Source organism: Anolis sagrei, chromosome 1 (genome assembly GCF_037176765.1).
Source record: "Anolis sagrei isolate rAnoSag1 chromosome 1, rAnoSag1.mat, whole genome shotgun sequence".
Lineage (NCBI taxonomy): Eukaryota > Metazoa > Chordata > Lepidosauria > Squamata > Dactyloidae > Anolis > Anolis sagrei.
In genome coordinates this window covers 301190644-301208070 of record NC_090021.1, presented here as the reverse complement: position 1 = coordinate 301208070, position 17427 = coordinate 301190644, and the positions used below count along the sequence as shown (strand labels likewise).

Genomic DNA, 17427 nt, shown 5'->3' with positions numbered 1-17427 from the left:
AATTAAAATGCATCCATAGTGCAATCAAGGAAGAAAGTTTTTAAAATTGTGTCTGGGGTTGTTGTGATTTTACTGTTACATAGTGCTTTGTTTAATTCTATTTAGTGTGTATAGCTTTTAGGTTTTATATTGTATATATAGGTTTTATAATATGTTGCTTTTAGAACAATTTTCCACTTTGAGTCTCTATTGATAGAGAAAGAAAGAAGAAGAAGGGGGAGGAAGGAGAAGAAGAAGATGATGAGGAAGAGGAGGAGGAGGAATTCCTCCTCTCAATTTAGTGGATTCCTCTAAATATGGTGATGCATTATGTGACAAGTCTACCTGTTGGGTTTTATCTCCAATTTTGAAAACTAAGCAATGTTTGTCCCTAGTTAATACTTGAATACAGTGCAGCTGAGGAATACCAAGACACTACATCTGGAGGACAATCATCCTCGAGCTACAAGGGATCGCCTAAGTAAGTACTATCCAGAAGGCACCACATTGTGTCTCCTTTTGGAAGCTGAACAGGGTCAGTTTTGGTTAGTACTTTGATGGGAGGCAGCCAAAGAAACCAGCTGTTGTAGGATATATGCAGAGTAAGAAGATACTGAACCACCTTTGTGTATTCCTTGCTTTAAAAAAACCACATGAAATTTATGACTTGATGTCACATACATGCACACACATGAGGTATGCACATAGCTGCTGGTTATAGTCCCATCTAGTAGAGTTGCACTACAAACATTGGACATAATTCAAGAGATAAACACAGATTCAAGGCTGTACTTGTCTGGTATCAGTGCAAATGCACTTTCTGAATTGCCAGAGGCAACTGCTTGCAGCCTGTATGGACTTTCCTTCAATTTACTTATCATGACACAATAAATACATTGCTGTTCTCAAACCAGAGTGTGAGAAGGGAAGTCCTGAGAAGAGTGTGAGAAGGGATTTTTTTTCTGCAATTAATTTTACTATCACCAAGTAAAAGATGGTATCACAAGCCTGTCATATTTTCCTCAAGACTCCAAAAAGAAAGATGAAACAATATTTTGACAACCAGTTTCCATATTGTCCTTAGGCCTAACTGACCTAATTCTAGGTTGCAGTGTCAAAAATGAAATATAGCTATTTTGACTATAGGATGGGCTAAATTTGGCCAAATGTAAGGCCAGATGCAAACCAGACAGCACTACTCTGCTCATTCTGGGTACCTCAAATCCAAAACAGTGGTAACATTCATTAGGTCAATTGAGTACAAAACCACAATGGTAGTCTGGAGTTTGACTAACCTCCATTTATGGGACCAGAGATAAACTATTATGTAAGACACATATACTGATAATATTGTTCAGAAGGTTGCTCTTTTTTCCTTTTGCCCAACTTTGCTACTTAAAGAACTTTGTTAATACATTGTCGAAGGCTTTCATGGCTGGAATAACTGGGTTGTTGTGAGTTTTCCAGGCTGTATGGCCATGTTCCAGAAGCATTCTCTCCTGATGTTTCACCCACATCTATATGGCAGGCATGCTTAGAGGTTGTGAGGTCTGTTGGAAACTAGGCAAGTGGGGTTTATATATCTGTGGAATGTCCAGGGTGGGAGAAACATTCCACAGATGTATAATCCCAATTTTCCTCGTTTCCAACAGACCTCACAATCTCTGAGGATGCCTGTCATAGATGCAGGCAAAACATCAGGAGAGAATGCTTCTGGAATATGGCCATAGAAAACTCACAACAACCCCATAACTTTGTTAATGACACTTGCTACTAAATCGGTTAGAGATCTGTTTTAGCTTAATTTAGCTTTACACATTTTCCATTGATCTTTCTCTCCAAAACCTCTTGCTGCCCCAATTATCTAAAACTCAAGAACTGCTCTGGGAATAGTTAAGAGACCAAACTGGCAAGTTATACAGAGTAAATAGCAGACACATTAGGTTACACACACCAGATAAACCAGTTCAGCAGCAACAGTATTTAATTGTTGTTTATGAAGCTTGTGTGCCAACTAAATCAGGATAGGGTAACGCACGTATTTGTTGTTTTTTAGTAGACTCCCAAGACGGTTGCATACGCCTGGCTTCATCACCTAGAGACTTCCTTCCTGTTTCGAGATTTCTTGATATACAGAAAGAGTAAAAACACAATTACCATGAACTCTCATGGTAACAAAATGGACTAACAGCAAGAAAAAGGGGCAGACGGAACATTTGGAACACCCTTTTCAGAATACAGTTTGGCAACACTGGAATTGAAACAATGGAAGATCCAACCTGTGTACTTTTAAGATTGCATTTTTATATTGGGGTTCCTGGAAATAAGCTTAATTTTGACAGAAGTTATGTCTGAGCAGTGATGTGTAAGATTGCACTTTCAAAGGTACTAAATGTTATTTCTCTACAGTTTCAGGAATTCTAGGTGTTAGAACTTTAAGGAAATGAATCCTTTGGGAGAACTACTGTACTTATTATCTACCATAGCGATAAATTAAGAATACTACTTTAATACAGCAAGTAAAAAACTTTTAAAATGGACAGAAATGCTTTGGAATAACTAATTACTATTTAAACTTAAACAGTATCATTTGTGTCAGTTGAATTTGTAGGACAAGGTATAATATTGCCCCCAAATGTTTTCTAATTTTGTGTTTTAAGTTTTTAATAATGTTTTTGATTGTTTGTTTTAATGTTGCTGTAAACCACCATTGATCCCATGTTGGAAAAAGGTGAGATTCTAAACAAATATATGCACTTTCAGTTTATAAAGCAGCATTTCCTCTTCTCTATTCCTCCCAGATGCTGGGGCTATAGGGGGACTTTAGGGGGAATCTGGTTTGTCAACATAATCCATTCAGATGGCTGTTGTTGTCATGCAGACTGTGACATCTGCAGTTTTATCCACACTTACCTTGAAGAAAATCTCACTGAACCCAAAAAAATAACTTTGAAATGCATTTAGTGCATTTAGTATTAGTTAATTTGAGGAATGGACCCCCCCAGTGGCCAGCAACCATAGACTGAAAGGTCTATGGTTCAAATCCGGGGAGTGAGGTGAGCTCTCATCTGTCAGCTCTAGCTTCTCAGGTAGGGACATAAGATGGTAAAACATCTGGGTGTCCCCTGGGCAACGTCCTTGCAGACGGCCTATTCTCTCACACTAGAAGCAACTTGCAGTTTCTCAAGTCGCTCCTGACAGGAAATAAAATGAGGAATAATAGTTTTAATAGTGCTGTTTCACATACAGATGAAAGACCACTTAATGAGAGGTTCACAAGCAGTAAATTTGTCTGAAAATGAAGTTGACCCCTCTTGCAGTCAGATCAAGGAAGGAGACCCAAGTTCTAAACTGTTTCATATGTTGGTCCCTCCTTTAGTTTTCTTAGTCTTGCAAGGTGCATACATTAAAGCAGCTCAGACTTTATTTTATATGCAGCCGTTGGCGGATTACTTCTTCACCTTCCTGAAATAATAATTCATAGTAAACATCAACCTCTATTCTAAGGAAGGATAAAGGAGCAATCCACTCCCACTGAAATATACTCAAGCCATATCCTTTAGGGTAGGAGTGTTTGTTGGACTCTCGAACTACCACTGTAAAACAGGGCGTCCAAAGGCCACCTAACTTGACCTAAATATATCTACTTTTGTATGTTATATAATGTATACTTCGTAATGATTGCAATGATCAAAACACTGTTAGTAATGTCGTTAAAATGGGCAACACTGTTCCCAGGCTGTTCAACCACACACTCTTAAGCTCAACTTTTAATCAAGATATTATATTCTTTAATATTACATTTTGGATTAACACATTAAAGCAATTTCATCCTAAAGTTTGATTATTGTACCACCCTGTAAAACAGGGCTTCCTAAAACTTTTTCCACTCACGACCCCTTTTTGCCTGAGAAATGTTATGTGAACACAGGTATGTAATAAAATGGGTATCAAAACCAAAACCCTTACTGACAGCAAATCAGCATTTGCAAGGCTTACTAAACAGGTTAATTTTCCTTTTTGTGAAGTCCAGCTGAAGCATTTTTTTTTTTGCAGAGTCCACTGTAAATACTGCGGGTTGTTGCTAATGGATTTGTGTAAATGAGTGGTGTTCAGAAACCTTTTACTATTGCTAATTTTATGACCCCAACATTCAGCTAAAGATCCCCAGTTAAGCAGGGAGAGACCTATGTGTCTTCTATGTATTGCGCTACAACTCCCAACATCCATAACTGTTTATGCTGGCTAAAGCTGCAGGGAATTATAGTCCCAACAATTGCTGGAAACCCAAGACATACACCAATAGTATCAGTTGACCCAAAGAGAAGGCCTACTACTTAATCCCTTAGTAAGCACACCCATTCCTAAGTACCCTATAGATTCCTATTTAGCATAAAGATGTCTAGGGTTTTATAAGCAGGTTTGAACACGATTGCAAAATTCCTGTCATCAGCAGTAACTGTGAGAGTCGTAAAGTAACAAACAAGTTTTACAAGTTTATAGAAACTTCACCCTGTTTTCTCTGAAGGTCTTTTTCCAAAGCTGCTTTCTATGATCATTTGCAGGAATGTTCACAGCTACATATAACACACAATACAATTCAGGCAGAGTATCACTGATGTGTCAGATAATTTGATGTTCGGAAATAAAAGAGGACAAAACTTTCCAAAACCTCAGTTTTATTTGTACAGAGTGAAATACATGAGATAAGGAGCATTCCATTTTCAACAGATAATCCAGAGCCATTATTAAGTTTGGTTTTAACCAGGTATTCCGGTGTGAAGTCAGAGAATTCCAGATTGTAAACAGAGCTAATCTCTCTCCGCTAAAGCAACCAGGTGAGTATCAACCTCTGCTTCTGTGAGGATCCTAGGGGAGGGATGAGAACAATGGAGACAAGTTTATTCTGTATCTCAATCCGTTGGCACCATTCGATAATTCAAACTGTATAGAGGTGGAAAGTCCAATTCTCACAACAAATCTGGTCAACGAAAAGCCCACAAGTCTGCATTTAGGCAGTGAATACGCAGTACTGTAACTGTGCATCTCAAATCCGTGTTTTCATTTACTCATCTAGGGGAAACAATGGTTCCTCTAAGAATCCGCTAGGTCACTATGATATACTATGATATACCATAAAGTTGTGATCAATGACATAACAAACTTCCTTGAAAGGTTATTCCTGGTGTTCAGTCATGGCTGAAGTTTCACATAACAGTGGCCCAGCTGGGAATGTATCCCATGTGGATATAGGGGTCTGGGTGTTTTGGGGTGAAAAATCCATAAAGAAAAGTTAGGAACTCTGTGCTTACGTCATTCCTGCGATTCCTACTAAAACCAACCCCTTACCTTTTTATCATCTGTTTAAGATTATTTCACATATGTATAGTCTTATGCACTCTGTCAGCTCTATACACAAAATTTAACATGCCAGAAGGCATATACTACTATATACTTCATCTTGTGTAATAAATCGAAATGCTCTAAACTGCTAGCCAGCAGAAACTAAAATATTTTCAAAGTATTTTATTTATTTATTTATTTGTCGTGTCAGGGCAACCAGTCAAATTATATTACATTTCTAATAGAACAAAGCAAACATTTGTCAAAGAACAACACTGATGAATTGTGTTTAAATAAAAAGAGAGGTCAAAACTCTTTACCTGAATTTGGGATTATCAACTGTAACAACTCCTATTTCTATTTCAGAAGGTTTGAAGTCAATGGACAAAACAGTAGATAGGCAGGTTATTGCTGTCTGAAAGTGAAGTAACATTGAAGTCCAATGAAATCAAACAATGAGAAAAATCAGTTTTAGACACTGTAAATGTACTGCTCACATTTCACCCCTTAATTGTAAGTCAAATAAATTGTACTATAAATACTTTCAAGCAGAGTTACAATTAATTGTATTTAGAGCTAATACAGTTTAAACTTTTCTACTGAGAAGAAGGGAAGCCAGCCCAGCCCACATAGTCCATATTTACACCTGAGATTTGTAAAGACAGTTGCAATACACATTATGGCAACATTTGGAGCAGCACTGTAGAATGAACAGTTTTCCATTTTTGAAGGAACCTATATAATTTCAGCAGAAAGAAAATGCACGTATTTTGTATCGTAGCTTTATTTACCATTGTGAAATGCTTTGGAAGCTCCATTTATTAAAGGGGTTATGCTTTTAAAAGTACAATTACTTGTTCAGCCCATGAATTTAGATCCACAGATAAACCCAGACATAAGTTCAGTGAAGGCAAGAACATTTCTGCCTTTTTAATATTCTTACCACTACCTCTATATACAGATTCTCTACCTTTTACAGAAATGGGAATATATGTAAGGATCATGTTCAATACTCCCCTTTCGAGGACTACAAAGGGATTCTCAGAAAGCATTGCGTGCCACATATGAGTATTCTCCTGTAGTTGTCCTGACATGGAGACCTATAAATGTTCTTACAACTCCACCAGTCCCAGCCTCCGTGACCAATGAGAAAGGATGGCTGGAGATGGAACAAGGCTTCAAAAGGGCATCACATGGGAAAAGTCTCATGACAATAAGAGCATAGGAGTATCAACGTGTTTTTTTTATATATTTTAATAGCTCGATCTAGAGAAGCTCACTGTTCAGTTAATTATAAAATGGCTGTGAGGAGGTTAGATTAATATCCTGCTCATTTGCAATTATATCAGTGAGAATGCATCCATATGACAATGGGAAAGAAGTTACTCAAACATATGCAAGCTCTGACAAGAGTCCATCAAAAGCTGGCAATCGTTCCGCTGAAGCAGCAAGCTGCTGTTAGAAGTCTTGCATTTGTTTTATAGCGCTGTAAAATTCAGGATTCAAAGAAAGCCCCCCATATTGGCATTAATATGTCAGATGCCAAGATGAACAAATCTAATAAAAATGTTTCTCTTTTTTAAAGTGCCAAAGGGCATTTCAACCCAACATTAATAGGGTCATAGATGTCAGTTCCGCATCAGCATATCACAGTCTTCAGGAATACTGACATGCATGAACAAGTACAGAATAAACTATTCTGTCACCAAGGAAGCGCAAGACATACACAAAAAAGGTGAATATTTATAGCTTAACAATTTTGGCCAGAATTTGAAGAACAGCCCCAGGAATATAGGTGTCAACTGCTAATTAATTTCTTGCAGCTTCTATTGCCAAGTCTCACTAGACACATTACAGATCATTCTGGAAAGAAACGGGATCCAAATGAACTAAGACTAAAGTTGACATGTTTGTACATTTTTAAAGATGCATGAATTTGAAATCATGGCTTGCCTCAACCTATTTCTCCAACAGACAGCACTTGCATAGTTGTGGCCAGCAAGAATGGCCTCAAATGAAACAGTTCAAAAGAATGCCTTGCTCTTGTGTGTGCTTTGCCCAAAGTGACTCCTCGGCTGAAATTTGCCAGGCAACTGCTTCTCCCTATTCTCTATTCAGCAGAGATCTCTGCTTTTCCATCAGAGATCTGCAATCATTTGTACTGTGGGAATTTTGAAGGGGCATCCACAAAAAGCCAGTGTTCATATAAAAACAACAAACAGCACTCACATATCAAAACAATAACACGTATAAGCCTTTGAAGGCTGGTTCTGCAATCCACTATGGGAATATAATTATGCTATTCCTTCCTTGAGAACAAAAAGCAATAGTTACATGTTTGTGGTAAATGCAGGTCTTCCCAAACACTCCTGGGGATTTGCATCACCACTGTAATTATTGTCCTCTTGACCAGTTACTGACTCCACATCCCAGCAGACAAACACACCTGACTCACTGTGCCTATGGCTTCCATCACTTTCGTTGCACCCTTGGGGTACATTCCCATTTTCCTCTTTATATCTTTGCCAAACTTCTTTCATCTGCTACTCTAAAATAACTTATTTAATAAGTATGTATTGTGTTATTTGATGAGAAGTGTTTCAGCTGGGCTTAGGGAATACAAGTTTTGAGGACTAGACTGGGAGAAACTGAGCAATGAAGTGGCATGAACTTCAAGGACTCTTGCAATTTAGGTGAAAAGAATTGCTGCAACAAACGCCGGGAGGGTATTTCTATCCTGAAAGAGGATAAACCCTCCAGGTACAAGATAAAACAAAGTGGGAGGAGCAGGTTTGAGACCAAAGCTCTCATAAGGACAATGTTCCCGAAATGCTAGTCCTCTGTTGTTTAGAATGTCAACTCCCAGAAGCCTCAGCTGCCTTAGTCAGTGATCAGGGATTCTGGAAGCTCAAATCTGAAACACCTAGTAGACCAGAGTTTGGAAAGCACTGCCTTAATGTATGGCTAGTGTTTATTTGGGTTACTTTTGTTTAACAGGGACAGTAATGGCTTACCTCACATGAAAATAAAATAGTTCGTGGGGCAAAAACTAGAGGGAGAAAAGGAAGGCCGGTAGAGAACAAAGGTCTTGGGTGATATCTGAGCAGAGTATGAGTTGAAAATAAACCTTCAGATGTTTTTATATTTCAGTTCACAATCCTTAAGCATTATCAGCCATTAAGGTGGATATCAACTATAAGCCATGAACATCTAGAAGACCACTGTTGCCCACACTTACATTAAAGCAAAAGGCCCACTATTATCATATGGAAAGTCAGAAAAATACCATTTTCCCTCTGCACAGCTATGCTGTATATAAATGTGATTATGAAAGCAAGGATATTGGCATTATTTCTAGGAAAGGAGAAGAGAATTTAAAGTGATAGTGAAAGGACCCAACGGAAAACTGACTGAGGAATGAGTGAATCCATGTTAATACTCCAATGATACATTTGGAATATTGAGTGGTAGATGACAAATGAGGTGGGACACAAAATAAACAGGTTTGTTTGCTCATCTGCCAATCTGTGACTTAAGCAGCTACCCATTGCAAACACAGACTTTGACTTGGCATGCTTTCTTTTTCTTTAAATATTCATAGCTGTCCTGTCCTTTACCCAATGTGCAAATGGATATTGTATGTTGAAGACAAACTCTCTCAAATAAAGAAGTGAGTTTGTAAAGTTCTAAGAACACTTTAAATTATTTAACTTGTAATACCTCAGAGGCTGGGCCACCCTGAGCTGTTCAATAATGATAATGATGATAGTAATTTTATTACCCTCTTCTCCTTTTGATACTAGTATATAAACTTAAAGACCCAGAATAAATATTTTGAAGAGTATCGAGGTGGGGAAATCCTCAAGGGAGGGGTTTATGTGGATAATGTTCCACTTTCAGTACCAGGCATCTCTAGATTTAACTGGGACAGTATACTATCATAGGTAGTTGCTGAAAGACAATGTATGCAAAATAAGGTGGCCTTATGCTTAGGTTACAAGCATGAAATCTTTTTGGTTAAAAACACCAATGTATAAACATGCAGAAATCTAGATTCTGACCCAACACCACAATTACATTTTATTGTCTTCCTAATCAATCAACTGTCCAGACACTGGAGCAGTAACTATATAACTCTTCGTTGATCATTACTGTGTTGATTGTGTATTCCTGCATGGGAGGGGGTTGTGATGGATTGCCCTTGTGGTCCCTTCCAACTCTTAAGATTCCAGGATTCTAACTCAGGAATATGTGATGCTGTAACGATTTTACTCCTGAATACATTCATTTGTAAGAACATCAGACTATAGATTATTGTAGAAAGTATTTGAAATCTGCCTATGTTCAGCTTTTATTTCTCTTAAAGGGGAATAGCTTGATACAAAACCACAATTGGCAGCAATGTGTCACTGTGGGAGATAACTTTCTGGCTTTGAAAAACAAAGACTCAGGAAAATCTGTATAAAAAAACACAAAAAAGCCTTTACCTTTCTCAACTACTGAGTAATTTCAACGAGCCAATCTGCTTTGGTATATACTACAATAAAGAAAATGCAAAGCTCACACATGTTGACAACCACAACACTAAAGAACAGGAAAGGAAAATATAGAAAGGCTCTCCCTCACTTGAACCCCAACCTGCAAATATCCATCACCATTAGGGATTACAACCCAAGTTAGAAATAGTTCTTCTGATTTACCTCCACTGTTTGTTCAAATGTCCAGTCCAATTTTTTCTTTACTTTCTTTTCAAGAAAGCTAGTTGATTCAGTCTGTTTCACTCCTGCAGCTGTTGCCTTAAATCCACAGTAGTATCCTGCAGGGTCACACTTGTATACCTGAGGATTGTTTTCTTCATCAATGCCAATCATAATCACGCCTTGGAGAAAAAGAATTTTTAAAAGATTATTTCCAACAGAGCTACCAAATACAAATGACTGTGATTCCTGTTTGTTGTCCAAGGCCTCCTATCTAGTCAAGATCCCACTTAATAGAGGAGCGAGGATTTCCCCCTCTTAATTTCCACATTCAGCCCTGTAGCTTTGTACTTATACTACAAAAAGAACCATTACATTGGGTAGTTCCATGGGCTGGACAAATTAGGCATTTTAATGGTGTTTAAAATGAATCCTATGTTAACCAAACCATTGTCCTGAATTTTGAGTTTTTTAAAAGCTTACTTACAGTCTGATCACAAGCATATGTAGTCAATACTAAATTGTACTGCCCCACTATACTGCAGACTTAATTTCCCAACATTCTTAAGTGTTATTTTCAGTTTACAGGCAGTCCCCGCGTTACAAACATCCAACTTACAATGTATTCACAGTGAAGAACAGGAGTGAGACTACAGGAAATGAGAGAAATCTACCCCTCTGAAGGGTAATTCACTCCTGAAAGTACCAATTTTTGTTTCCACAACAAGCCATATTTTTCAAAATCCAATTATCACAGGGACAGAAAGTGAGGTGAGATCTTCTGAACAGGGGCACAGACAGCAAAACAAACACCACAGGGGTTTTAAACCTTTCAATTGCTATCCAAAGCTTATATATATATATTTGGCTGATTACACTTTTAAAAGTACCTGTTCCGATTTATAAACAAATTCAACTTAAGAACAAACCTACAGAACCTATCTTGTTCATAACTTGGGGAATGCCTGTCTGTGTCATTATACTTACAGCAACCAAGAGGTCTCATTTCAGCATTCTGTGTATAGACCTGAGAAATGTCTGCAATCCTTTTGCACAGCATATCTACTGGAATGTCATAACCATATTTGTATTTCCAATTTGCGGCTTCGTAGCGGGCTCTCTGCACCTGAGACCGACTATCAGCTAACAATAAAGAAAAAAGAGAAATCAATCTTTAACTTCCATGTAATTGGCTACTTGAAAATGTAACTTACATTCAAACACAACCTTACTGATATTTTGTAAAAGGATCTACATTCCAACATCCAACTCTGCAAGATCTAAATATATTTAGGTCTGTCTTTATTTACTTTATTTTTATCCTGCCTAACTCCCAATATAGAGAGAAAAGGCAGCTATATCCATTCTCCTTTTTTCCAGGGACCATAGTAAAATATATTAAGAATTAACTATTGGTTTCCTATCCAGGAACTCAGTTCCTCCCTTGAAAATATTTCAGGTTAATTGTAAAAGGTTAATTGTTTATTTAGCACTACAACCTAAACTTCAGCTGAAATCAATACTGTAGAAACATCCCATTGTTGTGTGTTTCATACCTGTCATTCCTGTCATTACACATCCAATATTTTCAGTTATTCTGAATAAATGTGTCACTGTGCTAGAATCCAGAAGCTTATCCTAATAGATAAAAGAGAAAAGAAATTGTAAATAGTATATAACAAAACAAGATCAAATTTAGAATGTCCTATCTGCACAAAAACAGCTTTTAAAAACAGTCATATTTGAATAGTTTCAGACTCATGTCTTCATGTCAACTTATTTCGAACAAACCACAGTTAATAATAGCCATTATCTGATGGTTTGTTCAACACTTAGGACTACCTGACTTATTTTCACAGCAGCATGCTTACTCTGAATAGGAAGCATTCCCTGGCTACATTAATTTGACCCCCACAGGTCCCTCTCCACTTCTTGTTTAGTGTAATATCCAGATTGGAGCACTGCTTTAGAAAATCTTTTAATTACTAGTAACTGGTAAACCACTGGGTCCCAGGAGCACATTAGATGGTAAGAAACTGAAGTCCTTAAATCAGGGACATTTTCTCATGAGATCATGACAGACTCAGATGGCCACTACTCAGTTTTATCAAAACAATTGTTTTTCCTCCTTTGAGCTAGAGCGCTGCACAAGGGGACTAATTCTACCAACTTGTATTTCCAGAGAACTTCCACGTCTGATTGTTTATGAATCCATCTGCATTCTTCAAAGAACCCCAGTAGTCTTCAATGAGAATGGCTATGAAGTTAAGAATTACGGCCATGAACTAATAAGCATGTGCACCACACAGCGGTACTTCATTTTTAAAAGAAGCATAGCCTTTTTTTCTTTCTCCCTTTCTCCTTTGGCTGTTGTTGCACACTTACATTCTCATAATTATTATCTGGCTGTGAAGGTATTTCTACACATATTCTGGCAGCTTTTGTGAATCCAGCAAAGAGGAAAGGACTCTGCTCCTGGTGTAAGGCTTCTTCAGAGAAAAGAAAGCTAGATACATCTTTGCAGCCAGTCAGTAACTGACAAGGAGGAACTATGATCTTTAATGCCTTGGCTACTACTGTGCATCTAGTGTGAGTGTTGTTGTGCAAGAGTTGTTGTTTATTGAGTCTGGTTAATTTTTGTTGTATTTTATATGTTCTGTGTTGCACTATTGTTGCCTTGTCAGTTGCCCCGAGTCCCTTTAGGGAGATGGGTGGGATACAAATAAAGTTGTTGTTGTTATTATTATTTCCTACCAGAACATCTTAAAAAATAAGCAAGTTTAACTGGGCTTATGCCTGTATATGTTACCAACACACTAAAAAAAAAAGAAGACCACTAATTAGCTAAGCTTTCAATCATTTTCAAGAAGACAGTAGGGTAGTTGTGTTACTTACAGGTACTTTCTTCTGTGTGACAACAACTGCACAGTCTTTTCCACGGACGGCTACTGATGTAAGGCCACCCTGATTTATGGCCTTAAACGCATACTCTTAAATGATAAATTAAATATCAAGATTTAGTGATACTTCTATGGCAATAACTTTCAGAACAAAACTCTTAATTAAAAGACAATTACACTAGCCAACACATTTTGGTGCCTCAATGTTAGGCCTGTTTCTCGGTATATCTGACTTGCCGATCCTAAAAATGGCACCCGTTTTTCTCTATCAACTCTAGTTTTTGAGGCGCAAAACATATGCCATCTATCAGTTGCCATCTGCTATCCCTTATAAAACCATGATAACCATAAGAAACTAAAGCTGATGTGGTCTATCCAAAGCAATTTTCTAAATCAAATAACCCAAGGAAGAGGCCTAAAAACATAAGGAGGTTGTTCAGGTCCTGAACCGGTGCTTGGCAGCAGCGATGATCTAGATAGGAATGAACAAATTGAAATTGAATCCAGACAAGACATAGGCACTCCTGGTCAGTTGCAAAAGTATAGGGTTACAGCCTGTTTTGGGTGGGGTTACACTCTGCCTGAAGACTCAGGTTCACAGCTTAGAAGTGATCCTAGACTCATCGCTGAGCCAGGAACCCCAGGTTTCGGTGGTGGCCAGGGGATCATTTGCACAATTAAAACTTGTGCCCGTAACTTGGGAAGTCAGACTTGGCCATGGTGGTCTGTGCTCTGCTCACATAACAAATAGATTACTGCAATGCGCTATACGTGCTTTGAAGACTGTTGAAGAATAACTTTTGGAATGGCCCCGAATTACGATTGTGGATAGGGTGATTTTTAAGAGTGATTGTAATGTTTTATGTTTTTAATGTGCATTTAATGTTAATTTTAAATATTTACCTTAACGTGTTTTAACTGTTTGTTGTTCAAAGTCATCGAATAATTGTTATATGTAAAGCCACCTTGAGTCTGCTTCGGGGTAGAGAAAGGCAGGATACAAATAGAGTAAGTAAATAAATAATAGTATTCCACCCAAAGTATTGCACAATTTGAAATTATGCATAAATTTGAAAAGTGAAAAAAAAATCTAAGTGGCATTTGAGAAAGCTAGGCTGTTAGCAATGTTAGGCTGTTAGCAATCTTATCACAACTGAGGTATGAGTGCAGGATAATACAAAGATGCTATCTTTAAAAAGATGGAGGAAAGGAGTCAGTTGGCACCTTTAATATTAACCAAATTACTGATAAGAGGACATTTCTTCAGATGCGAACAGATGCCTTTCCTTGCCTCCCAGATGGACACAGCTACAGCTTTGATTTCTAAACGATAGATTTTGTTCCTTTGGATTCAATGGATACCAGTAAAAGTATAAGGGGAAATTTAGTAAGTGAAACTGAATGAAGTTCTGAGTTGTTGTGAGTTTTCTGGGCTGCATGGCCATATTCCAGAAGCATTCTCTCCTGTCATTTCATCTATGGCTGGCATTATCAGAGGTTGCGAGGTCTGTTGGAAACTAGGAAAATGGGGTTTATATATCTGTGGAATGTCCAGGGTGGGAGAAAGAACTCTTGTCTGTTGGAGGTAGGTGTAAATGTTGCAATTGGCCACCTTGATTGGCATTTGATAGCATAACAGTTTTTAGGTGTGACTTGTTACTGCCTTTGTCGAGAGGTGATTAGCTGGCCCTGATTGTTTATAGAGAGAGAGAGATGAGAGTTCCCCTGTGTTTGAGTGTTGAGTGTTGTTCTGTATTTACTGTCATAATTTGAGTGTTATTTTTAATACTGGTAATCAGATTTTGTTCATTTTCATGGTTTCTTCCTTTCTGTTTAAATTGTCCACATGCTTGTGGATTTCAGTGGCTTCTCTGTGTAGCCTGACATGGTAGTTGTTAGAGTGATCCACAGATGTTATTGGTGATAGTATGATAGCTGGGTCCGGAAGCTCTGAGTATTACGTAGATGCCGCAAAGGGGGAGAGCGGCATGCTGAAGGTGGGAATATACTTTGTTGTTGCATTTGGATGAAGGATAGAAAGGAGGGGAGGGTTAGGATAAGGTTAAGTATTTAGGATTTGGATTTGGGTTAGGGTAAGGATTAGGTTTAGGGGGTAGGCTTAGGGGTAGGGTAAGGGTTATGGTTAACGGTTAGTTTAACCATTAAGTAAGTCTTACATTCCTTCCATAATATCTCATTCCGCCCCGTGTCTCGGTCACATGTAGTGTTCTGCGTTGTGCAAATAGCACTCCCGAAGAAGCGAAGCGGAAACAGCATAACGCTCATAGCTTCTGGGCCCAGCTATCATACTATTACCATGTTATCTTTAAAAAGATGGGGGGAAAGGAGTCTGTTGACACCTTTAATATTAACCAATTTATTTCAGCACACTATTTCATGGGATTACAGTACATTTCTCCAGATGGAAAGAGATTCCTTTTCTCGCCTCTCAGATGAACACAGCTACATCCTTGATTTCTAAAAAGGAGATCTTGTTCCTTTGGAAGCCATGGATGCCAGTAATAGTAGAAGAGGAGGAAATTCGGTAAGTGAAACTGAAATAAGTTCATTATGGAAGTATACAAGGGGAGGCTAAAGCACACAAAGGGACTTTGCAGGTTTCTTTCAGTTTCGCTCTTCGTAGAATCATAGAGTTGGAAGAGACCTCGTGGGCCATCCAGTCCAACCCCTTGCCAAGAAGCTGGAAAAACGCATTCAAAGCACCCCCAACAGATGGTCATCCAGCCTCTGCTTAAAAGCCTCCAAAGAAGGAGCCTCCACCACACTCCGGGGCAGAGAGTTCCCCTGCTGAACAGCTCTCACAGTCAGGAAGTTCTCTGAACATGTTTCCCCACCTTTTACATTTAATCCCCCCATAAAATGAGAGGAACAGTGTTCGCTTTGACGGGGTCTCTATAAGTGAGGATGAGGGCCTAGGCCATGACGGGGCGCTTCTCGCTGGAGACTCACCCACTTGGTAGAGGCGTCCCTCGGGGGAGAAAATGGTAATATGCCGGTCAAAGCCGGCGCTGGAGCCTCGGGACATGTCTGTATGGGAAAGACCACCGCGGAGGCTGAACAGAGAGCTGCCGGTAAACACACCGCAAAGGGGCTTCTTTCAGCAGCCGGAGTGCAAGCCACGGAGGATTACTTCCGGGCCACATGGCCCTGCGCAGGCGCAGTCCGCCCTGGGTTGTTCTAAGAAGCGGCAAGACCCACGTTCTCCTCCGGTTCATTTTGCTCCTTAGTCATTGCGCGCCACGCGCAGGCGCAGAGGGATTCGGAGCTGTCAACAAAACCCGGAGCTACCTTTCTGAGCATGCGCGAGGTTTGCTCTCATTGCCATGGTTCTGACATAGAGCGTGTGTTTGTCTGGCTTGCCACAGAGAGGCCGACATATTGAATATTCTATTCAGCCTTGGTTCAGTTGTGGTGCCCAAAATTGTGTCTAATTTTGGGCACCACAATTGAAGAGAGGTATTGACTGGAATGTGTCCAGAGGTGGAATGTGTCCAGAGGAGGGCGATTAAAATGACCAAGGGTCTGGAGAACAAGCCCTATGAGGAGCGGCTTAAAGAGCTGGGCATGTTTAGCCTGAAGAAGAGAAGACTGTGAAAAAACATGATTTCAGCCTTGGTTCAATTGTGTCTAATTTTGGGCACCACAATTGAAGAGAGATATTGACAAGCTGGAATGTGTCCAGAGGAGGGCGATTAAAATGACCAAGGGTCTGGAGAACAAACCCTATGAGGAGCAGCTTAAAGAGCTGGGCATGTTTAGCCTGAGGAAGAGAGGGCTGAGAAAAAAACTTCATAGCATACATGAGAGGAAGTCATAGGGAGGAGGGAGCAAACTTGTTTTCTGCTTCCCTGGGGACTAGGAGGCGAAACTACAAGAAAGGAGATTCCATCTGAACATTAGGAAGAACTTCCTGACTCTGTGAGCTGTTCGGCAGTGGAACTCTCTGCCCTGGAGTGTGCTGGAGGTTCCTTCTTTGGAAGCTTTTAAATAGAGGCTGGATGGCCATCTGTCAGGGGTGCTTTGAATGCAATTTTCCTGCTTCTTGACAGGGGGTTGGACTGGATGGGCCATGAGGTCTCTTCCAACTCTTATGATTCTATGAAAAGCACATTTGGCTGTTTGTCCTCAGTTCCGCAAGCTTACAATAGAAGTTGCGTTAGGGTGTATCTACACCAGGCCTGAGCAAATGTAGGCCCTCCAGGTGTTTTGGACTTCAACTCCCACCATTTCTAACAGCCTCAGGCCCCTTCCTTTTCCCCCTCAGCCGCTTAAGCGGGGGCCTGAGGCTGTTAGAAATGGTGGGAGTTGAAGTCCAAAACACCTGGAGGGCCTACATTTCAGAGCTGTTCCCAATGCCGATATGTCATGATTTACTACCATATTGACCTATTTTTGCAGTAGGCCTATGTTTACAGAAAATGCTGATTGTTTGAGAAATCAGTGCTCCAGAGAAGAAGTTACTATTCAAGGATAACAGTACATCCAGA

General features: G+C 39.3%; 1 protein-coding gene across 1 annotated transcript; it reads right to left on the bottom strand.

Annotated features, from left to right (window-relative positions):
- Positions 1 to 4641: 4641 nt before the first annotated feature.
- Positions 4642 to 16094, bottom strand: PSMA6 (proteasome 20S subunit alpha 6). Its single transcript, XM_060759206.2, has 7 exons — positions 15890 to 16094; positions 12915 to 13009; positions 11576 to 11657; positions 11007 to 11162; positions 10023 to 10201; positions 5643 to 5737; positions 4642 to 4848 (listed from the first exon to the last, which is right to left on the bottom strand). The coding sequence occupies exons 1-7, from the start codon at positions 15963 to 15965 to the stop codon at positions 4791 to 4793; spliced, it is 741 nt and encodes a 246-aa protein (XP_060615189.1). The 5' UTR covers positions 15966 to 16094; the 3' UTR covers positions 4642 to 4790.
- Positions 16095 to 17427: the final 1333 nt, after the last annotated feature.